General features: G+C 44.1%; 1 protein-coding gene across 1 annotated transcript in view; it reads right to left on the bottom strand.

Annotated features, from left to right (window-relative positions):
• Positions 1-24,302, bottom strand: part of LOC124775429 — a 76,058-nt gene extending 51,756 nt beyond the window's left edge. The window contains exons 1-2 of the mRNA XM_047250261.1: positions 24,037-24,302; positions 18,250-18,345 (exon numbers count right to left, since the gene is read on the bottom strand). Coding sequence (XP_047106217.1) covers positions 18,250-18,345; positions 24,037-24,302 — 362 coding nt within the window. The remainder of the gene's footprint in view (positions 1-18,249; positions 18,346-24,036) is intronic.
• Between the last annotated feature and the right edge of the window lie 210 nt (positions 24,303-24,512).

The following is a 24,512-nucleotide window of genomic DNA, read 5'->3' as shown; positions in this document are numbered from 1 at the left end:
CTCTTCGTCGATGTGTCATGGAAGCCTTTGAAACCATTCGAAACCATCACGGAGAATTTGAAAGGGGTGCGACTGTCCATGATTCAACGGGTGCACGCCTGTTTAGAAGCAAGAGGACATTTCCAGTATTTATTATGAGTTTCTGTGCTGTTGAGGACCCATCACCTGAATCGGAAACTTTCATGGATATGTAGAAAACGAAGAAGTTTTGGGCATATGTTCATCTGAACTTCTTTTCTTGTTTTGGTGTAAGGAACCTGTCCCGAAAGTTTGTAAAAACATTTTTAGAAAACACTGTGTATGATGACACATCTAGAAGAAAATCGTTTCCAGTATCAGTCTCATTACGTACTTTCATTGTTTTATCATACATATGGCAGTGTGTGTTGCCAACCATATGTTATTCCCAATGTTACTTAAGTACTTGATTACTGTTCTGCACAATTTTATGTCTTTGGAAGGACAGTGTGTTCAGGGAAGTTGTTAGATTACAATTTAATCACACCGGCGTTTTCTGTGACAATTTATTTCTCTATCCAAACAAGATGTTATTGATCGAAAGGTCCACGATTGTAATACGGATTCATAGTGCCCTATGGGGAACTTTACGCATTTATTTTTCTACTTAATTATAAGCAAGTTTACTTGGGAATAGCTATAAACCGTCAGTGCAATAGCAACTAGTCATCAAGCTACAGAACTAGAACAATACGGAAATCAGAAGTGCCAAACAAGATCATCACTTGTCCTCTACTGCGCTGTTTATATTTGTACAGATTTTAGGAACCCTCTAATAGCGTTTTGGTGCACCTTTGAAGCGTAATACAGCAACAATTCTGCGTGGTATGGATTCGACAAGTCATTGGTTGGTTTCCGAAGGAATGTGATGCCAGACGTCTACGCGCGGGTAAACTAAGGACAGGTGGTTTGTGGGCGAAGAGCCGGCGCCCAATAGCGTTCCAGATGTGTGCCGTCCGGCTCAGATCGGTCGAGTTCACCGCCATGCTCTTCAGTCTCCTTGTAGTGTGCATAGTTATCCTGCTGAAAGGTGCCATCGTCGTTGGGGAAGAAATAAAGCATGAAGAGGTGAATGTGATCCGCAATAATGTTCGCGTAGTCCACAGCTCTAGCGATGCTTTCGAATACTATGACAGATCCACTGGAAACCCAGTGAATGTACTCTATATCGTAATAATTGTCCCATCCGCCTGCGTCTGTGGTGCGATACACGTGTCGAGCAGGCGCTTGCCTAGGTGATGGCGTATCCGGACACTAGCCTCGACCTGATGTACCAGGTGAAACGTTTCCATTGATCTGCTGTCTGATTTATAGGATCCAGTGCCCAAGGCAATGCTGTCGTTGGATGTACGTGGAGGCGTGTTGGGGTCTCAAAAATGGTTCAGATGGCTCTAAGCACTATGTGACTTAATATCTGAGGTCATCAGTCCCCTAGACTTAGAACTACTTAAACCTAACTAACCTAAGGACATCACACACATCCATGCCAGAGGCAGAATTCGAACCTGCGACAGTAGCAGCAGCGCGGTTCCGGACTCAAGCGCCTAGAACAGCTCGTCCACAGCGGCCGGCTGTTGGGGTCTGCGGAGCATCATTTCCAACACTGTGTTCTGAATAGTGTGTTTCGAAACACTTGTGTCTGTACTAATACTGTCCTCTGTCGTCATATCTGTCATACATAACCGCCATTTCTACTGTACGGAGCGGGAGAGCCCCCGGTTTACACGTTTTCTACTGAGGCGTTGTTTCATCGTCCGTCAATCACTTTCCACTGATACAGCATACCTGGTTAGTATACACCTCTCGTTCGGTCCTGTGGCTAGTGAATACTAAAGGACACCTACCGAGCCAGCGAACGTTTTGTCTCTCACGAAAGTTGTTTCCTATGACGTGCCCTACTGTATAACCCCTAGACGTTTGATGTAAAAACTTTGAAACACCATCTATACAGAGTGCAACAGATGATCTTTTTAAAATTTTGGAGATTGTAGATGTTGAAATTTTAAAGTTTTGGTATAAGGAACCCATACCCGGAAACGTGAAATAAAATTCTACAGCACTGTGCAGTTTCTAGGCATTCGGTAGTCTAAATGAAACACCAGAGTACTGTAGTCTGAAAAACATTGTTGGCAGCAGAACTGTAAATGTTCAATGTGACGACCATCACAGATACTGTACGATGGCGAACCATGTTTTGTCTGATTCTCTTTGACACCGTGCTTCCCTCTGCTGGTATCAAACACTGTAAAGATGCGCTCAGCAAGCTCACGTTCTGTTATTACTGGTGATGACTAGACAAACAACTTCAAATAACCCCAGCGGGAAAAGTGAAGAGGAGTGAAGTCAAGGGAGTGCGCACAAGCCAAGGGACTGGACATCCCCTTACAATTACTCTCCTCCTGAAGTTGTCTGTGTAATATGCGCTGGCCCGACGATCGAAGTGCGGTGGAACACCATCGCGTTGAAACCACAAACTAGAGCGCAGTCGCAAGTCAACCTACTCCATACGTTGAGGCAAAACATTCCCCAGAAAGTTCAAAGACTAGCATCATGCAGCATTCAAAAGATCCAGTAACATATGTGGTCCAGTAGGATGATTTCCAACAATTGCAGCGCGTATGTTACAGAGAATCTTCACTGGTAACTTCTCGTAGACGTAGCGCGTGGATTGTCAACAGCCCAGTGGTGGCTGTAGAAACTCAATTTCGCATTTTCGGCTACAGATTCGTGGTGTCAAAAACCCTTCGAGATCTACAATATCTCAAAGTTTTAAAACGTCATTCTGTTACATCCTATATGTGTGCTTTCCTGTGCAGATGAGGTGCGCCTGGAATAATACCAGTTAAACTTTCTACACCTCTGACGAAGTGCAAGTCGACAACTAATGTATGATACGGACGCCCTTAACACCCCCGTTCATTGGGGCAGGGAGGGGGCTGGGGGGGGGGGGGGGGAATTAGGGGAAGAGGTGATTTGTGAGCATAGCTCTGAGGCGCCGGAGCTAATACAACTAAATCTGCTGTATGAATTACTATCTCGAGACATACTGTTCGGGTATACCACCATAAGGAGTGGAGTGCTGGATGTGAACGTAAAAGCAGTCGAAAGCTTACTGTATTGCTGTCAGATACATAGTTTCCGGAGTTGCTGCACTGATTGTCGACAGAACCAATGACATTTCATGTCTTAGGACTGGGATGGGGTCGGGTGTGGGGATAGGAAGGGGTATAATATGAAGCGTAGCACTGGAACATTTGTAACCATTAGTTCAACCAAATCTGGTATGCTTATGAATTTCTACTTGGGAAAAGAAGCTATGGGACTAGAACAGTGGTAGCACTCTTAGAGACAGGGAAGGAGGCATAAATAAGGAACAGAGAACCACCAGGGAATCAGCTAGTATTTGAATAAGACCAAAGAATGCGGGGGGCTCTTTTATTTCACCGCTGTTTTGAGACACAGAAACACACAGCCTGTTACGAACGGCAGACTTGTTTGCCGTACTTTCGCCGTTGCCTCTCGCGCGACAAGCAGACGACAGCAGCCCGCGGCAGCGCGCTAGTCCTCTGCGCGAGCTCGTCGGCAGCGTGACGCAGCCGTGACGTCACGGCGGCGAGGCGCGGGCTATAAAAAGCCGCCGGCCCTTTTGCCTATTTGTGCGGAACGGCGCGGCACGCCGTGGCGCGGCTGGTCTTCCTTTTCTGCGTCCATCGCCGGCGCGTCACGCCGGTAACATTCGAGCGACCAGAGCCCAAATAAATTCCGTCAGAGTGGACAAAAATTCGTCTGCTGACCTGGAAGGTTTTGCGAGGAAGCTGATCGTGTAGCATTATCTTGGGAACAGAAGTGACATTAATCGGGGTGACAGCAAAATCCTTTATCCGTATTCCATATTGAATTATTCTCGCCTCAAGTAATTAGAAAAACCATGAGAAATACGAGGGTTGGAACTTCAATAGTGGAGAAGAAATAAAAACTTTGAGGTTCGCCGATGACATTGTAATTCTGTCAGAGACAGCAAAGGACTTGGAAGAGCAGTTGAACGGAATGGACAGTGTCTTGAAAGGAGGATGTAAGATGAACATCAACAAAAGCAAAACGAGGATAATGGAATGTAGTCGAATTAAGTCTGGTGATGCTGAGGGAGTTAGATTAGGAAATCAGACACTTAAAGTAGTAAAGGAGTTTTGCTATTTGGGGAGCAAAATAACTGATGATGGTCGAAGTAGAGAGGACATAAAATGTAGACTGGCAATGGCAAGGAAAGCGTTCCTGAAGAAGAAAAATTTGTTAACATCGAGTATAGATTTAAGTGTCAGGAAGTCGTTTCTGAAAATATTTGTATGCAGTGTAGCCATGTATGGAAGTGAAACGTGGACGATAAATAGTTTGGACAAGAAGAGAATAGCAGCTTTCGAAATGTGGTGCTACAGAAGAATGCTGAAGATCAGATGGGTAGATCACATAACTAATGAGGAGGTATTGAATAGAATTGGGGAGGAGTTTGTGGCACAACTTGACAAGAAGAAGGGACCGGTTGGTAGGACATGTTCTGAGGCGTCAGGTGATCACAAATTTAGTTCAAAAATGGTTCAAATGGCTCTGAGCACTATGGACTTAACATCTTAGGTCATCAGTCCCCTAGAACTTAGAACTACTAAACCTAACTAACCTAAGGACATCACACACATCCATGCCCGAGGCAGGATTCGAACCTGCGACCGTAGCAGTCCCGCGGTTCCGAACTGCAGCGCCTAGAACCGCACGGCCACCGCGGCCGGCCACAAATTTAGCATTGGAGGGAAGCGTGGAGGGTAAAAATCGTAGAGGCAGACCAAGACATGAATACACTAAGCAGATTCAGAAGGATGTGGGTTGCAGTAAGTACTGGGAGATGAAGAAGCTTGCACAGGATAGAGTAGCATGGAGAGCTGCATCAGACCAGTCTCAGGACTAAAGACCACAACAACAACATTTATTTACTGCTCGTACAAAATAGATACGTGTTTCAAAGTTTTACTGACCTTCAGAGTAGTCACCAGCATTGTGCATAATCCGTTGCCAGCGATGTGGAAGTCGTAGGATACTGTTAGCAGTGCCAATTGAGTTGACAGTTCGAGCGGCGCGGTCTATTGCCCGACGAATTTGTAGCAGTTCTGAAGCGAATGCCGTGAAGTGTTTCCTTTAGAAATCGAGTTGAACTTACGAGGGCTTAAGTCAGGGGAGTGCAGTAGGTGGTACAGCACTTAGCAGCCCCATCTGTCAAACAAATCATTAACAGCTTGCACTGTACATGATTGAGCATTGTCCTGCAAAATGATTGTCAGGTCCTGCAGAAAGTGTCACCACTTCTGTCTCTATGCTGTTCATTTTTGAAACACAACCTACGACCAGCTTAGATACAGAAGTGATGACACTTTCTGCAGGACCGGACCATCATGTTGCAGGACAATGCTCAAACACGTACAGAGCAAGCTGTTACTGATTTGTTTGACTGATTGGGCTGCTAAGTGCTATACCACCTACTGCACTCCCCTGACTTAGGCCCTCGTAAGTTCAGCTCGATTTCTAAACAGAAGGAAACACTTCAAGGCATTCGCTTCAGAACTGCTACAGCCGGCCGCGGTGGTCTAGCGGTTCTAGGCGCGCAGTCCGGAACCGCGCGACTGCAAAAGTAGTTCTAAGTTCTAGGGGACTGATGACCACAGTAGTTAAGTCCCATAGTGCTCAGAGTCATTTGAACCATTTTGAACTGCTACAAATTCGTCGGGCAATAGAACGCGCCGCTCGAACTGTCAACACAACCGGCACTACTAAGAGTATCCTACGACTTCCATATCGCTGTCAACGGGTTATACACTATTCTGGTGACTCTTTTGAAGGTCAGAAAAACTTTCAAACACGTATCTATTTTGTACGAGCGGTAGATAAATAGTTGCCACTCTTAAAATTCCAACCCTCGTATAAGTAAGGTTGGTCGGATGGGTACTTGATTCCTAGCAGGAGTCTAGTTTTAGCCTACGTGCTACCTCTCTAAGTAGATTATCTTTCGTTAAAAAAAATCATGCAGTCTACACCTACATCATTTACATTTACATCAGTACTCTGCAATTCAAACTTAAGTACCTGGCAGAGGATTCTTCGACCAACTTCAAACTATCTCTGTACCGTTCCACACACTAACAGCGCGTGAGAGACATGAACGCTTAAACCTTTCTGTACGAGCTCTCATTTCTCCCTATGTTGGTTGGCAACAGTAAAATATTGTAATTGTCAGAGAAGAAAACTGGGGATCGAAATTTCGTGGAAAGATCTAGCCTCGTTTTAATGATTGCCTTCCCACCCCAACTCTGTTAACAGATGTGACACTCTCTTCCTTATTTCGCGATAATAAAAGTTTTTGGTAGTAAGTTCCTATAGGACCAAACTGCTGAAGTTATATGTCCCTAGGCTTGCAAATTACAAATCTAACTTAAACTAACTTACGCTGAGGTTAACACACACACTCCTGCCCGAGGGAGGTCTCGAACCTGCGACAGGGGGAGCCACGCGATAATAAAAAACGAGTTGCCTCCTTTGGACTTTTTCATTGTCCTTCGTCAATCCTATGTGAGAAGGATCCAACACAGCACAGCAATACTCTAGCAGAGGACGAACAGGTGCAGTCTAGACAATCTCTTTAATAAACCTGTTACATTTTATACGTATTCTGCCAATAGAACGCAATCTTCTGTTTGCCTTCTCCACAACATTAACTATATGATCATACCAATTTAAGTTCTTCGTAATATAAATTCCTAGAAATTTAATTAAATTTACTGCCTTCAGATTTCTGTGAGTTATCGTGTAACCGAAATTTAATGGATTTCTTTTCGTCCTCATATGGATGAGACAATTACCACGTTTCACATCACCGTGATATCGTGTCTAAGACATTTTGTAATTGCTTTATCTTGTGATGACTTTATTTATCGGTAACCGACAGTATCATCTACGAACAATCTAAGAGAGTTGCTCAGATTGTCTCCTAAAACTTCCTTGGGGAACGTCCGATATCGTTTCTGTTTCACTCGATTTTCTGTCGATTCCTACGTACTTCTGCCTTTCTGACGGGAAGCCGCGAATCCTGTCGCACAACTGAAGCAATACTCGTTATGCACGAAATTTGGTTGGAAGGCTCTTGTAACGAAAGGTCTCAAAAGCCCTCTAAAAGTCTAGATAAATGGAACCAATTTGTGATCTCCCGTCGATAGCACTCATTACTCTGTGAGAATAAAGAGCTAGTTGTGTTTCATAAGAACGATAGTTTCTGAATCCGTGATTACTATGTGTCAATAGACCGTTACCTTTGATATTCATAATTTTCGAACACGCATATATATCAAAATCTTACCGCAAATCGACATCAGTGATATGGCTCTGGAGTTCAGCGGATTATTGCTATTTCCTTTCTCGAATATTTGTGTAACCTGTGCAGTTTTCCAGTCTTCGGCACGGATCTTTCGTCGAACGAGCGGTCATGTATGACTGCTAAGTAGCTAAGTACGGGGCTGTTGTAGCAGCTTACTTTGAAAGGAACGTAACTGGTATGCTATCTGGACCGGAAGCCTTGCCTTAAAGAGTGTTTTAAGCTGCTTCCCTTCATTGAGGATATCTACTTCTAAGTTACTCAAGTTGGTAGTTAACGGATTAAAGTCTGGGGTATTTACTTTGCCTTCTTTGATTAAAGAATTTCGGAAAACTGTGTTTGATAAGTTTGCCTTAGTGGCGTTGTCATCGGTAATATTGCCATTGGTATCGTTTAGTGAAAGGTTTGACTGTGCCTTGCCATTGCTGTACTTTATAAACGACCGGAATGTCTTTGGATTTTAGGTCGGATTTCGTGACAGAGTTTGGTTGTGGAAGCTGTTAAAAGCATCTCGCATTGCAGTCCGATCTAAGTTTCGAGCTTCAGCAAAACATCGCCAATCCTGGAGACTTTGAGTTCTTTTAAATTTGGCATCGTGTAGTTCATACAGCTGTACGTAAATATTTCTGATTGTCCATTAACTTACTATGATTTATTGATTAATTTGTATATGTGTTGCCAATTTCCTGATGTTGTTGTTGTTGTTGTTGTGGTCTTCAGTCCTGAGACTGGTTTGATGCAGCTCTCCATGCTACTCTATCCTGTGCAAGCTTCTTCATCTCCCAGTACCTACTGCAACCTACATCCTTCTGAATCTGTTTAGTGTATACATCTCTTGGTCTCCCTCTACGATTTTTAACCTCCACGCTGCCCTCCAATGCTAAATTTGTGATCCCTTGATGTCTCAGAACATGTCCTACCAACCGATCCCTTCTTCTAGTCAAGTTGTGCCACAAACTTCTCTTCTCCCCAATCCTGTTCAATACCTCCTCATTAGTTACGTGATCTACCCACCTTATCTTCAGCATTCTTCTGTAGCACCACATTTCGAAAGCTTCTATTCTCTTCTTGTCCAAACTGGTTATCGTCCATGTTTCACTTCCATACATGGCTACACTCCATACAAATACTTTCAGAAACGACTTCCTGACACTTAAATCTATACTCGATGTTAACAAATTTCTCTTCTTCAGAAACGATTTCCTTGCCATTGCCATTTCCTGATAGGTGATAAAAAATGGTTCAAATGGCTCTGAGCACTATGGGACTTAACATCTGAGGTCATCAGTCCCCTATAACAAATTTCTCTTCTTCAGAAACGATTTCCTTGCCATTGCCATTTCCTGATAGGTGATAAAAAATGGTTCAAATGGCTCTGAGCACTATGGGACTTAACATCTGAGGTCATCAGTCCCCTATAACTTAGAACTACTTAAACCTAACCAACCTACAGACATCACACACATCATGCCCGAGGCAGGATTCGAACCTGTGACCGTAGCGGTCGCGCGGTTCCAGACTGAAGCATCTAGAACCGCTCGGCCACTTCGCCCGGCTTTGGTGATAAAATAAAGCAGGTGTAACATCCAAGAATGCGAATGCTTTCCATGAAAATTAGGTTTAACTTTGACTGGATTTGGACGTAAACAGAAAAGTAAAATACTAGGACCGAAGGAGGCATATTATTTCTAAAAATACCACTAACTTATTAACTGCAGCGATGGAAATGGAATGCGTTACTCCACCAAGGAGCAGTCTGATATTTATCAGACTCTGTGGTGGTGTTCATCACCTAAGAACTAATTAAATAATTAATCTTCCTTTCCTTTCCGAACTGATGTCCCTCATCGACATTAGTATGAGGCGTCACTCGCACGGGTAAGAATACACTCTTACATTCGTCGTGGCGTGAGAGCAAACAACCTCCGAATGTCATCTGGAGGGATTTCTTGCGATGCTTGAAACACAGGTGGTATCAGGTCTTACCAAAGGAAAGCGTGAATCATCTGATCACACCACGGTTTTCCGGTCGTCTACGGTACAACCGATATGATGAGGAGCACAAGAGAAGCAGTGCAGGCGATGTCGTGCTGTTAGCAAAGTCACTCGCGTCGGTCGTCTCGTGCTATTGCCTATTAACGCCAAATTTCGCCGCACTGTCCCAGCGGATACGTTCGTCTTACCGCCCACATTGATTTCTGCGGTTATTTGAGGTAGTACTGTTTGTCTGTTAGCACTGACGACTGTCGTTCGGCCATAATTAGATCGGGAACTTCCACGTGAATCGCATGAATTTCTCATGAATCACGTAAATACAAATATTAAAATACTAAAAACCCGCCTCGATTGCGAAAAAAGCACCTAGTGTTAAGTGTTGACCCAGGTTTCGGCGTAGACACCTACATCTTCTTCAGAACAACAATAAAACCCACAAGTGCCTAAAAAGACCTTTGTCAATGATTAAAAGAACACCATAGCTATACAGTTATAAACGAAAAAGAAAAGGAAACACAAACAGTACATATGTACCAAGTCAAAACTACTACTTAACTTAATGTTGTTCCGAAGAAGGTGTTATCTACGCCGAAACCTGGGTTAACACTTAACACTAGGTGCTTTTTTCGGAATCGAGGCGGGTTTTTAGTTTTTTTAATATTAACCAACGATTGCTGACGCGCTGCGATGTTGAAGGTTCGTAAATACAAATGATAACTCCACCAACGTACTGGCGTTTTATACGTGTACGCAATTCTACCGCCATGTCTGCATGGGCATCACGCTATCACGTGACTTTTGTCACCTAAGTGTATATAGTACACAAAAAATTAACTGAAAACAACATCTCAGAGAGAGAGAGAGAGAGAGAAAAAAAAAAAGAAGCCGCAGGCATAACGCGCTCGGAAACACAGAATGACCGTGTCACCCCTCATCAAGTGCCGGCCGCGGTGGTCTCGCGGTTCTAGGCGCGCAGTCCGGAACCGTGCGACTGCTACGGTCGCAGGTTCGAATCCTGCCTCGGGCATGGATGTGTGTGATGTCCTTAGGTTAGTTAGGTTTAAGTAGTTCTAAGTTCTAGGGGACTGATGACCACAGCAGTTGAGTCCCATAGTGCTCAGAGCCATTTGAACCATTTTGAACCTCATCAAGTCTCCGATACTTGTCAATGCAGTTAAAGTCCGCGCATACTTTTCCAGCCGGATGAAAGTGAGGCAGGGACCGGATGAGGAGCTGTGGCGAGCGCAGCGCCAGATGATGTGAGCGAGGTGTGGACGTGGGGCGCCGCCAGCCAGTGTTTGGCGCGCATCGACCCGCGGCTCGCGGCCGTTTGCCGCCGGAACTGCCCGCTGCAACGCGACGCGTGTCTGCAGCCTGCTACGGCAGCTGCTGCTGCTGCCGCTGTTCTCATTAGGGGACGCCTGCTCACACCAGCCGCCGCGCCGCCTCTCGCTTCTCCACACTCCCTAGACTCCAGCCGCCTCATCAGTGAGCTGCTTACGAGACACCGGAACAACTTGTCACTGTGTTACGAACTGATACACAAGAGTGCTTTAGAAAGCATCGCTTGCGAAACGCAACTCGCCCTTTTTTCACATGATATCTTGCGAATCATGGATGAAGGGTATCAGACGGATGCCATTTCCTTGACTTCCGGAAAGCGTTTGACTCGGTGCCCCACTGCAGACTCCGAACTAAGGTACGAGCACATGGGATTGGTTCCCAAGTATGTGAGTGGCTCGAAGACTTCTTAAGTAATAGAACCCAGTACGTTGTCCTCGATGGTGGGTGTTCATCGGAGGTGAGGGTATCATCTGGAGTGCCCCAGGGAAGTGTGGTAGGTCCGCTGTTGTTTTCTATCTACATAAATGATCTTTTGGATAGGGTGGATAGCAATGTGCGGCTGTTTGCTGATGATGCTGTGGTGTACGGGAAGGTGTCGTCGTTGAGTGACTGTAGGAGGATACAAGATGACTTGGACAGGATTTGTGATTGGTGTAAAGAACGGCAGCTAACTCTAAATATAGATAAATGTAAATTAATGCAGATGAATAGGAAAAAGAATCCCGTAATGTTTGAATACTCCATTAGTAGTGTAGCGCTTGACACAGTCACGTCGATTAAATATTTTGGCGTAACATTGCAGAGCGATATGAAGTGGGATAAGCATGTAATGGCAGTTGTGGGGAAGGCGGATAGTCGTCTTCGGTTCATTGGTAGAATTTTGGGAAGATGTGGTTCATCTGTAAAGGAGACCGCTTATAAAACACTAATACGACCTATTCTTGAGTGCTGCTCGAGCGTTTGGGAGCCCTATCAAGTCGGATTGAGGGAGGACATAGAAGCAATTCAGAGGCGGGCTACTAGATTTGTTACTGGTGGGTTTGATCATCACGCTAGTGTTACGGAAATGCTTCAGGAACTCGTGTGGGAGTCTCTAGAGGAAAGGAGGCTACTAGATTTGTTACTGGTAGGTTTGATCATCACACTAGTGTTACGGAAATGCTTCAGGAACTCGGGTGGGAGTCTCTAGAGGAAGGGAGGCGTTCTTTTCGTGAATCGCTACTGAGGAAATTTAGAGAACCAGCATTTGAGGCTGACTGCAGTACAATTTTACTGCCGCCAACTTACATTTCGCGGAAAGACCACAAAGATACGATAAGAGAGATTAGGGCTCGTACAGAGGCATATAGGCAATCATTTTTCCTCGTTCTGTTTGGGAGTGGAACAGGGAGAGAAGATACTAGTTGTGGTACGAGGTACCCTCCGCCACGTACCGTATGGTGGATTGCGGAGTACGGATGCAGATGTAGATGTAGATGTAGATGTAGTGTGGCTCGATGAGAGTCAGACTACAAAGTTCCAGGCTTCGATCACTAGTAGCCACTAAGATTTTTTTCCTGCCATTATCGCTTCCGTGGCCTCTGGTTTGTTTATACATGTGAAACGTGTGAAGTTGCAGCGCGTTTCGGAATACTCGTACAAGTGTAGGTCCCCATATAGCTGACTGGGTAAGTTCAAAAGGTCAAAGGAAGGAATGAGCATGCCGCCAACGAGAGGATGACGGCCAGGAAAGCGCACTGTGTTCAAACCTTCGGGTGAGGACAGCCGAAAAGCTGCCAGAGGACTTGACACGACCCAGGCGTATTTCCACTATTTGGACATAGTGTGTGTGGTCGTGCTGATACGAGGGCTACTCGTTTATTAAGATCTGATCAGCCGCGAAATGGAAACCGCAGTGAAAATCCTACGAAGCCTTCCACAGATGTGTTCGGCAGTGTCTCTAGTATGTCTGTCGACCCCGTCAGGTTGTTCTCTTCAGATATGAGGGTATAGTGGGCACGTAAAAATGCCTAGGAAATATTGTCACCCACTAAGTGTGAGTAGCAACTGGGAGATGTAGTGCGCTTTCATCCAAACCGCATAAGGTAAGTGTCATACATTTCCATCTTCATGACAACTGGGCCTCACTCTCCAGGTTCAAAAATGGTTCAAATGGCTCTGAGCACTATGGGACTCAACTGCTGAGGTCATTAGTCCCCTAGAACTTAGAACTAGTTAAACCTAACTAACCTAAGGACATCACAAACATCCATGCCCGAGGCTGGATTCGAACCTGCGACCGTAGCGGTCTTGCGGTTCCAGACTGCAGCGCCTTTAACCGCACGGCCACTTCGGCCGGCGCACTCTCCAGGGGTAATGAAATGTTGCTACAGTGTTTTCGATGGGACGTGTTTGATCACCCACAATACAGCCTGTAGTTGGCTTCCCCTGAGTTTCATCTTTACTCACTTGGCTATGAGAACAACATTTTGCCACAGACAGCTAACTGCTGACCAGCGTAGAGCATTGGCGGAAAGCACAGGTGGCTGCCTTCTGCGACGAGGATATTGGAATGTTGATACAACGCTACGACAAATGTCTGAGTCGAAGCGGCGACTATATAGAGAAGAAGCTGGAAAGTGTAGCTAACTGGCGCAAAAAAAATTTTTTTTGATTTTCACAGTGGTTTCCATATCGCAACAATCGGACCTTACTTTCCAAACAGCCCTCGTAATATCGCATGTTTATTACTGATGAAATGTAATGTCGCATGAAACCAACAAGCTGTGTTATGGCTCTTTTATGCCTATAATTTAAACAAATAATGAAGGAATAGAGTAAAAAGTACTTTAGCGTAAACGTAAACTCCTACTTTCTCTTTTTCTTAATTTTCAATTTTTTTTCCATTTACTGCCGATAGACATTCTTCTTCCGTAGAATTGTAGCGTTCCTAATGAAAAAGTTGGTGGACTACCGATCTCTCGATAGCTCCACGACTTACTAGGGCGTGCAGAACATAATGCCTCCGAATTTGTATGTGAAAACTCAAACATTTTTAAATAAAACAAAGGTTAGTAACATTCTACGTTTTTGTTCCTATGTCTTCTTGTTTATTTCTCAGTTTAGTCACCCTGGCGACGAATATATTTCCCCCAACGACAGACCACTTAGTTGATACGGTCACTGTATAATGTTTGACTTTGTTAACGGAGCCACACCCTCACCTCTGCTTGTATCGCCTCTCCACTATCAAAGTAAAACCCTCGGAGGTGTTCTTTACTTTCTGGAAACAGATGAAAATCGGATGGGAACTAGTCGGGTTTGTATGGAGGATGATCAATGACACTGAACCTAGGACGTCAGATTGTTGTAGATGTCGCAGCGCTCATGTGTAATCTCGGCATTGTCATGCTGAAGCAGAGGGCGCTTCATGTGTGAACGAACTCTCTGAATTGCAAGCTATTACAACACGCCGTTTCTTATGCACCGACAAAGTTACCTTCCATACCGCAGTATTAGACGCTACGATTCGTTGCCCTCTAACAGAAGAGAGCTGCAAATGTGTAAACATAAAGAATAAAGGTTTAGCCTGTTAATAACATTTGTTTTATTTAAAAAGCTTTAAGAATTCCTACATAACAAAGTCGGAGGCATTGATTTTCAGCATGTTTCGTAAAATAATCTAGATCCCATACGTTCCGTTGGTGCTCATTTACGTCAAGAATTTGCGAATTGCTCAGAATTCTATGTTAAAGCTATCTGCTGACAGTATAAGTAGATGGAAACAACGAATAAAACTTAATCATGTGACTTACATGTGAAGTACACGACATTTGAAGTTCCTTATGTGCTAATACAAGGCTTGTCCAGAAAGTAAGTACCGATCAGTCACGAAATGGAAACTACATTCAAAATCAGAAGTGTTTATTTGCGACAGTTGGCTCCACCTTCCAGCTACTTCTCTAAATAGTCGCCGCTCCAGCTAGGACATCTGTCGCACCGTTATAACAACTTTCCATTAGTGTAGGTGTTGTAAATAGAACATTACTTCGTATACATTAGCTTGCAGCCGCGCGGAGTAGCCTCGCGGTCGTAGGGGCCTTGCAACGATTCGAGTCCTTCCTCGGGCATGGGTGTGTGTGTGTGTGTGTGTGTGTGTGTGTGTGTGTGTGTGTGTGTGTTGTTCTTAGCGTAAGTTAGTTTAAGTTAGATTAAGTAGTGTCTAAGCCTAGGGACCGATGCCTCAGCGGTTTGGTCCCATTGGAACGTACCACAAATTTCCACATTTCCATAAGCTTGCACTTAAATGTCGTTATGGTGTCTTTAGTTTTCAGAGTCAACAGTTTCTTTTCTTCCTTTCTCTTTATTAAAGAAGGGAATAATTATTACTGTAGTGAAATCCGCCAAAGATTGCTTCAATAGTCGAAGTATTGCAGTAGTATTGCGGCACTTCTATTCAACACATTTAGTGTCTGTGGTGAAATGAGGGAATGAGGTCTGCCTTTTTATGCAAAACAATAATTCTTGATACCTTTACTCAAAGGTGTTTGGACACATCTTTATTTCCCATCTGAACATTTAAAAATGTGCGTGGTAATAGCAGTTTTGATGTCTTCTGAAAATCTGGTCCACAGTTTCCCATTACTACTACGGTTTTATCTTTTCTTTGCCTCGATTACCGTCCGATTTTTGTTATAGACAATCGACTACTCAAACTTGACTAATTAATTATACAGTCGAGCAACAGTTAAGGTAAAGAGACAGTTCATATGAAAATAGTAATAGCAAATGGTTTAGACTTAATTTTCAGATCTCATCGTTATTGTTGTTACAATATATTGTTAAAATATTAATGGATTCTGTCACCGCTTCTTGGTAGATCAGTTTCGTATTTGAGATTGAAAAGTAAGCAAACCGCATTTAGTTCAATTAATATTTGTTCATTACGATCCTTCTTTCGACTTATTAGACGTTCATCGGGTATCAGTTCTTCTTTTTTCCTTTAATACGTGTGATTTTAAGCCTTCATTTTTAACAATCTCGCCTTGAATTTGTTTGTCCTCCCCGTGTCTTCTACACGTAAGGCTTCATCATATCAGTCTTAAAACTTTTGTATAAGGTTATTGTAAGTTTCCTCATCCAGCTAATTTTCCTTTGTTTTTCCTTTTCTTGCCTTTTATAAAAATATTAATGAGTATAATGAGCATTATTTCAGGTTTATTTGCAACATAACTGACGAATAAACTGAAAATAAAGAAGGATTCGAACCCACGGCCTTCTGATTGCCGTTCAGTATTCTTTCCGCCGCGCCAACAGCATCCCGTAAGTTACGTTAACATAAAAGACCCATGTATCACACAACCCGCGCCAAAAATGCTGTTTCTTCTAAACGCTTGGCCTTTTGATACTCCTGTTTCTGTTACTTTCTTTTCTGGTCGAGCCCTACTTATTCCAAAAATTTGGACGAAATCGGTGACGACAACTAGGCGCTGTTCCCTTCTTAATTCATTTTAGAATAGTGTCAACAGTACAGTATCAATAGTATAGATTCTACCATCATAAAAGCCTTGCTCTACAGTAATAGACGCAATGGCCACGTGTACTCACTGTGTGGCGTGAAATAACCACGTGACTTTCCATTAGTTGTTTCTTCAGGTATTTATCGCAAGTTATGACTTGTTGGAAAACTACAGGTCCAGTAATTTGTGTCGCACGAGTTGCACACCACACACCTATTTCCACAATCGTGCAGGGAATCTGTATGTGACTGCTGAGGATTTTCGAAACTTCAACGTCGTTTGTTCTATACGTCTACGTACCCATATAAGTGCAGCGATGCTTCGTGAGAAAAATAGAGTATTTCAGGATCAGCTACTTCACCATGCGCAAACTGCAGTGCCCAGTTGCAATACTGACGTCGAGAAACAGTATCTGACCTAGTCAGTCTATGCACTACCGTTATTTCGTAAGATTTCAGTTTGAATTCGTGCATAGTTATGTCAGCAGATGCCGCTGACACAGCGCTAAAAGGCGTAACGACTTTTGTCCAAGGTCGCGACTAACTCTTCCACTTCGGCAGCTAGAACCTGTACGCCACACGGGACAGTCCGTTGAACGGGCTAGAGGTACGCGGAGATCGGTGCCTGGCCCCACGATATTGCGTCCCGCGGGATGCAAGATGTAACTCTTCCGTTGTATTTTAAACACTCTGTATAATTCAGGAACAGGTGTGAACCGATGTATGAAATGTGCCGTTAGTCTCATTGAAAACTTCACTAAATGTTTCGTATTGTCCGACAAGAAATACTAGATTTTACAGGTAAAGCGATTTAGTTCCTACTGCAGCTAGTGCCGAAAGCAGTGACCCAATAACTCTATTCGCATCTTCACAACACAACATTCTATCTCACATAATATAGATACCTTTATTTTTTATTCTCGTGATACTCCAATTCCCTTCAAAGCGACTGCGCCATTTTAATCTAAAAGTTATCCATCAAAGTTTAATTTTCTGTTCAGCGTTTTATGGTGTTACTAAATCTTGGTGAATGTCGTTCTGGAGATCGCTATAGAGTATTGAATACACTCGCCAAACTGTCTGTGTGTGCTTTATAGCTCTGCTGCAATATCGGCGAACTGCACGAAAGCGGATATAGCGTGACGCGTGCATGCTAAAGGTGCACCGATTCCCAGTACCATGCTGGAAACATAACGCGCTAGTCAGTTCCATTTCGTTCCAGATACGTATGTGACGCCTATTTCCCCAACTGTAGGAGAATCATTGGGTACAACGGCCGTATGTGGTTAATCGACAGTGAATATGGTCAAGTTATTTATGTAACCGCAGTAGGTACTTCCAGGAAATTTCTACAGACCATCGAAAGACTGAAGGACGATGGAAAAGATTTATCAGCTTTCAAAATAAAGCTAGGCCAATGGTGAAGGACAGATGCGCACGTCACATTTTTTGTGTTGTTTTAAATCTTCTGGCAAAATTCAAAGCAACTGTACCTGAAAAAGTTACTGATTTGAGCTATTTAATTTCTAACTGACTTGTTTTTCAAGAAGCATGGTAGTATTCTCTACTACGTAGCGTAGCGTTTCTGTTGTCGATCTTTCACAGTATTCTGTAATCTCTTTACCCCATCTTCATTATATGACTTGTTTCCTCTCATGTCACCCTGCCATCTTACATCAATAATATCCACTATTTTTTTTAAGTCAAACGTGTTTCCGACTAGCGACCTACGTACTGTCTTAGCTGGGATACCTAACGAAACTGATAAATCACGAAAATTTCGACGAACATCAACTTAAACAGCAAGTTCAATGAAAGAACTAAAAAATAAAAAAATAAAAAAATTAAGCACCAGTAAGTGATTTACAAAATATCGTAATTCTACATCCACCTCTCGAACAATAAATACGATTCTACATTAAAATAGCAACTGGTGTGCGTTTGTTATGACCTTAGCACAACTTTTAGCAGTGATGATTTAGCTCACTTTTCTTTGTTTATTTCGGTGTCTAGGAGATCTACTGCTCGCTCGAAGACGATGTCCACTGAACTCTCCGCGGACTCGGTGGCGTTGAGCTGGCTACTGTGCAAGCCACACATCAGTGCAGGCTCATACAGGTGTTGACCTTTCTAAAATATCGTCGTCTATTCCTACCTTATACCTGACCAACTTTAGTGATCTCTATACCGCCCAGAAAGTCAGCTGCAAGTCACAACTAAAAATATGACATAGAAAATCGACACGTATCCTTACACAGGCACAGAAAACTTGCCATATTTCATTACACCATGTTCGGTCTGAGAGACTAGCACAAAAGGGAGGTAATGTAACAGGTTAGGATACTTTTCCTTTGGTTTCAGGAATCCAATGGTATGCATTTCTGTATGAGGCTTTGGGAAGGATTGTAGTGCTAGCAGAAGATTTCTGCAACAGTGTATGGTCTACCCTAACGTTCTGAGTGTTTTCACTGATATCAATGAATACCTTAGGATGGAGGTAGAATAAAAATTATAGTAACAAGCAGTCTTGCCAGAAGGCAAGTAGATGTAGAGGTACCAATTAGAAATGTCAGTTGTATCTACTGTTGTGTTTAACTGATTCTGAGCATGTTGACCAATGTTATGGATAAATTTGCTTTCTGCGAGGGTAAGAAATGAGACAGAGAGAGAGAGAGAGAGAGAGAGAGAGAGAGAGAGAGAGAGCGAGAGAGAGAGGTAAGAGACCTGGCTTTGAAGGCGAGGCAATATGCAGAGGGGCAGGTGGAGTTAAAAGAGCAAGTATAAAGTGATTTCACGGAATGTATGCGGATGGAATAACTGGAGAGGCACAGTTGAGATTTTGTGAAGGAGTGAATTACGTTTCAGCGGCAGTCTGTGTCGGATTATACTTCTCAGGCAAGCTGCATATAGATGAGGAAACGCAGTTGGTTATGAGATGAGTTTTGCTATGTTGCAATAAAAGATATTCCTCTAGAAACTTGTGCGTTACTATCTATGAGACCATTTACTCTTACTCTGAACTGTGACACAGAGCCTCACTCTCTAGAGGTGCAAGGAGAACCTGTGGAGTAGTGATGGCAAGCGCTGTATGTAACCCGGAATTTTCAAAAGCGGTGACACACTGACCCCGTGAAAGCAGTTAGGCGACCATTATAAATCTATATTGGCATTATGATGGTCAAGCACGTAAATGTTGGCCCACCAATTAAACGTTTCCGATGGCGGACATGAGGTGACCACGTGGCGTCGTCAGTGTCGCACCGTAGCTGGACCAGCTTGCCAGCGACAGCGAATGTTTCTCGTTTACGAGGAAGGAGGAAATGTTTTGAAAGTAATGGCATCGTTCATCGTCACCTTAGCCCATAAGGTCCGTCTCCGTGACTAAATAAAAGCCTATTTAATTCACCATCTACACCGTACGAAGTGCACGCTGATGTCTAGAGTAGGACTTCCAAGACTTTAGAAGACAACTGAATATCGATGTCCCGCGGCGTATAAGTGAACTATGGGCCGCACACAATCGCTTCAGAATCTTCGAAAATAAAACAAGCGAAACGCGAATAGCAATGAAGCGAACAGTTACCCGCAGAGACAAACCTTGTACACTAAGAAAATATTTAGAATCAGTTTAGCGAGTGAGAAACGGAAGTGAGAAACTGATCTCCATGGACAATATTTCAGACGTTGTTCAGCGATATTCGAGTATTTTGTATGGAAGACCCGTGGTCTCCAATGAATCGTTACAGAGTGAAAATGTTTATTATTTATTCGGTTAGTTACTCTAACTACTTTTGTTTCGCAACAGTGAAAAATGCTGTAACATTAAATCATCAAAACGTGTGCACGAAATGCAGAGTAATGCAACGAACCTCAGATGATAAGGTACTGTGGTGGGCTGTGTAACGCATCTTTTGATGAAACCGAAAAGGTGGGCTCTTGCGCCTGATTAAAGTATTTGTGAAACGGTAATTACGCTAAATTAACAGTGAAAGACTGTACTTCTAAAAAGACAAAGGCTTTTTTAAAAATGCATATCTGTAAACTCTGATATTGTACTAATTTTTGTTTTATGAACGTGTAACCGTCTTATCTACGTGGTAAGAGCCATGAATTTGTTTCTATCTTTCCCTTTTTGTCAGACTCTGGAGCATTACAATTCTGGAGCATTTTATTTCAAAATGTATTTTTCTTTTATGATATGACCAACCTTTCAGTTTTCCTGTGTTAATAACATGAAGCAAGTCATTACTGGTCGTTTGTTTAAGTTGGAGGCGATTAGCTTTGTGACGCCACGATCGAGTAGCATAAGCGCTCTACCGTTACTACTTTTACCTTTTGCAGTCTGCATCTTTATTCGAAGTCCGATTAACTTTTTACAAAGCAATTTCCTTTTCATGAATGTTAACTATGTACACGGTTATTTGTCACAAAGCGCGTCCTTAACCAAGAATGATCATTATGGCCCGAGTTTCATTTTCATTTTTAGGTGATAAACTCATTAAGTCCCACTTTATTCCACCTGAAAACAATCAGCATTTACAATAGTTTCGGTAAAAATGAGAACGGTTATATTCTCCTCTTTTTTACTACCATTGGATTCTCTTTATTTAAAATTAGATTACTAAACCCTCATAAAATTTACGATTGCATTAGGGTATAAAGTAGGACATTTTGTACTTAATTTGGTACGCAACGTACCATTGCATGTGGATTGGTCCATGTCAGACCGATTATGCTAGGCTGTTTTAAAAGGATGTTCGCATTACGTAAGATGGTGTACGTCGGTTTGGTAAGTTTCGTGAGGTTCCGTCAGGCTGACTTTAGCGCTAAGGGCAGATCCAGCGGACGAGTGCCGGGGGCCGCTACGGCACGGGCTGACACGGACGCCTCGCCGCCGAGTTACAAGGCGGGCGCGCTCCTCGCACAACTTTGGCCGTCACGCGCCGCCTCATCGCTCACAACGAGGAGCTGGCAAAGTACTCGTTGGTCTCGTCTCCACAGCAGGCGGGCACCGTGCGTCTCGTTGTGTTTTACTTGCTACACAAAGAAGAAACACTATACCAAATGTACAGGATGTCCATAATTAAAGTTCCAGTTTCAAAGGCTGTACATAGAGAATCACTGCTGAGAATGACGTCAGATTTGAACAAAATATTGTAGACGCAGGGAGGAACGTCATGGAATTAACAAATGTTTAACGAACACTTGACCAGTACATGATGCTGTAGACGCGCGGCACACAGCTGTTCCTGCGTCCGAGACACCTCCCCCCCCCTCCCCCTCCAACACAACTGTCTCCATGACGGATCGCACGCTGCTGGTAAAGCTTTTTTACAAGAACAGCGAGAGTGCGAGAGTATCCCATCAGAAATTTTCGGCAGTCACGGCTATAAGAAAAGCCACTGGTCCGATGTCTGCTAAGGGTCTGAAGAAATGATTATAAAGTTCGAAAAGACGGTTGGTGTGCAATGTGTCAGAGGGAGGAAAGTATTTGATTCGACATCTGTTGCCACAGCATTGCAGGAGGGATAGAGCGGTGGTGCGCAAACATGCAATGCACAGGGAATTGCCCGAACGTATTTTTCCGACGACATGAGTCGTGCTGGTAGTGTTACCTGCACCGTAACTGGGTAACGGTATGAGAGTCATATCAACCCTTCAACAGGGTGGATGTGTGGGTAAGATCCTTTCTATGCAAGACGCACATTATGTAGCCAGCGAAGCGGCTGCTACAATGCATTTCGAAAAAGCTAGAATAATCAGCCGTCATTTCCCTACAGCCTGGCCGTCCTGGCCGTGCGATTTCTGCTGATAGATGTTCTGTTCAGTGCTTCAATTTCGAACGTAGCTGAATTGAAGGCACGCATTGCGCAATGAATTCCGAGTCTCGCCGATCAGCTCTGGAACGTGTCGTTTCTTGATTTCAATTTGTAGCAGAAAACGGTGCACGGCGTACTGAACATGTCTCTCGTCAGTCTCACGACAAATAGAACCGGATGTTATTTCGCTCCAGGACAATTAAAAACCATATGAAGATGGTATACCATCTTCATATGGTTAAGGCTAATCGGCCATTGACCTTCTTCTTCCGTGCTGGATGGACACGTATTGCCCGAACTCTAACGGGACTCGGTAAGTTTGTCTGCTGCGAGTAATGAGTGTAACGGGCAGGGGCACTAGAATGTAGTGTGTGGATATTAAGTTGTAGATGTGAGTCTCACTGGGAGCGTGCAAGGGATAAATCCCTGCAGTCGCACTATCCTCTGTGCCCGCGGTGGCTCAGATGAATGCAGGCACGGTGGCTCAGCGTGTTCGGTCAGAGGGCTGCTCGCCTTCTCTAATAAAAAAAAAACTGAGTAAAGGAATCAACGATCAACTTGAACGGATGTCTTGTGACGTCCGGCCGGCCGGAGTGGGCGAGCGGTTCTAGGAACCGCGCTACCGCTACGGTCGCACGTACGAATGCTGCCTCGGACGTGGATGTGTGTGACTTCCTTAGGTTAGTTAGGTTTAAGTAGTTGTTTAACTAGTTGTAAGTTCTAGGGGATTGATGACCTACGAAGTTAAATCCCATAGTGCTCAGAACCATTTGAACCATTTTGTGACGTCCGCCCAGACCACACGCAACGAACAATACCGAACAAAATGAAAAAAAAAGATAGATAGAGCGCCTGCCATGTAAGCAGGAGATCCCGGGTTCGAGTCCCGGTCGGGGCACACATTTTCAACTGTCCCCGTTGATGTATATCAACGCCTGTCGACAGCTTAGGGTCTTGATTTAATTATCATTTCAATTAAAAACCAGTATCAATTTCTTTTTTGCGGTTTATGGTCTCAGAACAATTAAAAACGGATTTTTCTTATCCGACGTGGTACGAATTTCCCGTGGTGGATGAGCTTACATAATTAATAGTGCCACAACTCGTACATGCCGAACTTGTGCTGTTGTGCACATTGAACAAGACGGATTGCGTAATGTGCAATTCAGATCATAGGCATCTGTCATTTATAGCCGATCCTATTTGCGTTAAGACGCATACAGTGCCATCTACTGGTAAAATTTTCGTTAAAGTTCTTTTTTGTTCTATGACGAACACTGGACCATCGGATGTTCAGCCGTCGTGACACATCTCCTGCACTGCTTGGAGATCGCACATTGCGTCGAGCATTCTCAGCCATAGCTCCAGTAACTTCTCCAAAAATTTGTGGTGCAATTGGGAGTCGTCATGTCCCGGGAGCAATTCCAAAATCACTAGTTAATTCGAACCTCCGAATCGTGTTCTTCAACTCTGGTGCGCAAAGACGAGCTCACCGCATTCCTTTAATGCGCCGATACTTGCGAAGAGCAGCAGCACTATTGCTGCCGTTTTAATATAACAGCTTTACCGGAAAAGCCGTGCTCATCTTGTCCAGACTCTTGTTGGCTGTCTGCAACGTTAATGCACAACGATGCTTTTGTTTCAGCCCTACGTCGCCATACCAGTAACGGCGCCTAACGGACAGTCAGGACTCTAACCGTACTGACGACGCAAATCCTGAAGTGCACCGTCTGAACATAGTTCCTGTAAAGTTAGGTACCCATACGGTGAATAGTTTTCTGTCTACACTGACTCAAGTAACGGAGGTTTAATTATTGCTACCCTATATATAGGCTCGTCTACACAAGGGAAAGGTATGGAATTCGGGTATGGGGTTTCGTGGACCTTTCCTCGGCATTTTCTGGGCTGCCGTGTTCGTCTCTGCCCCCATGTTCAAACCTACGCTCATGTATTACACAAGGACCACTAAATTTTGTCTCGGCCGCTTCAGCGCCGCCCCTTGCTGCTCTAAGATTCCGGCAGGCATGCAAAGCGAGTTCGGCTCTGGTGCGGTGCTTTGTGCTGGTCGGCTCGCCTCGTGTGCTGCGGCTATGGCTGCCTGCGCCGTCAATCTTGCAACAGCAGCAACGGCGGCAGCGCCGAGAGCAGAGCGGGGGAGGAGCGCGCGCTGGGTCGGGCCGGGCCGCGGCTGCGGCTGCGGCTGCTGGAGCGACGGCTGCATTATGCAGGCTCCACACGCCCTCTCGCCGACACGCAGTATGGCAGGCGAATGTGCCGAGCTCCGCAGGTCCGTGCGATCACAGTTCTAGTTAATGTACTGTTTACGCCCGACAAACACATCTTCGTCTCGAATAAAACTCATTTCAGTTTTAGGCAGCGTCTTTATGAAACACTAAGATAACTGTAAAAGCAACATTACGGTCATCTTTTC

The sequence above is a fragment of the Schistocerca piceifrons genome, chromosome 2 (assembly GCF_021461385.2).
Source record: "Schistocerca piceifrons isolate TAMUIC-IGC-003096 chromosome 2, iqSchPice1.1, whole genome shotgun sequence".
Classification (NCBI taxonomy): domain Eukaryota; kingdom Metazoa; phylum Arthropoda; class Insecta; order Orthoptera; family Acrididae; genus Schistocerca; species Schistocerca piceifrons.
Note: the sequence above shows the minus strand (reverse complement) of the source record. Positions and strands in the feature narration are given on the sequence as shown.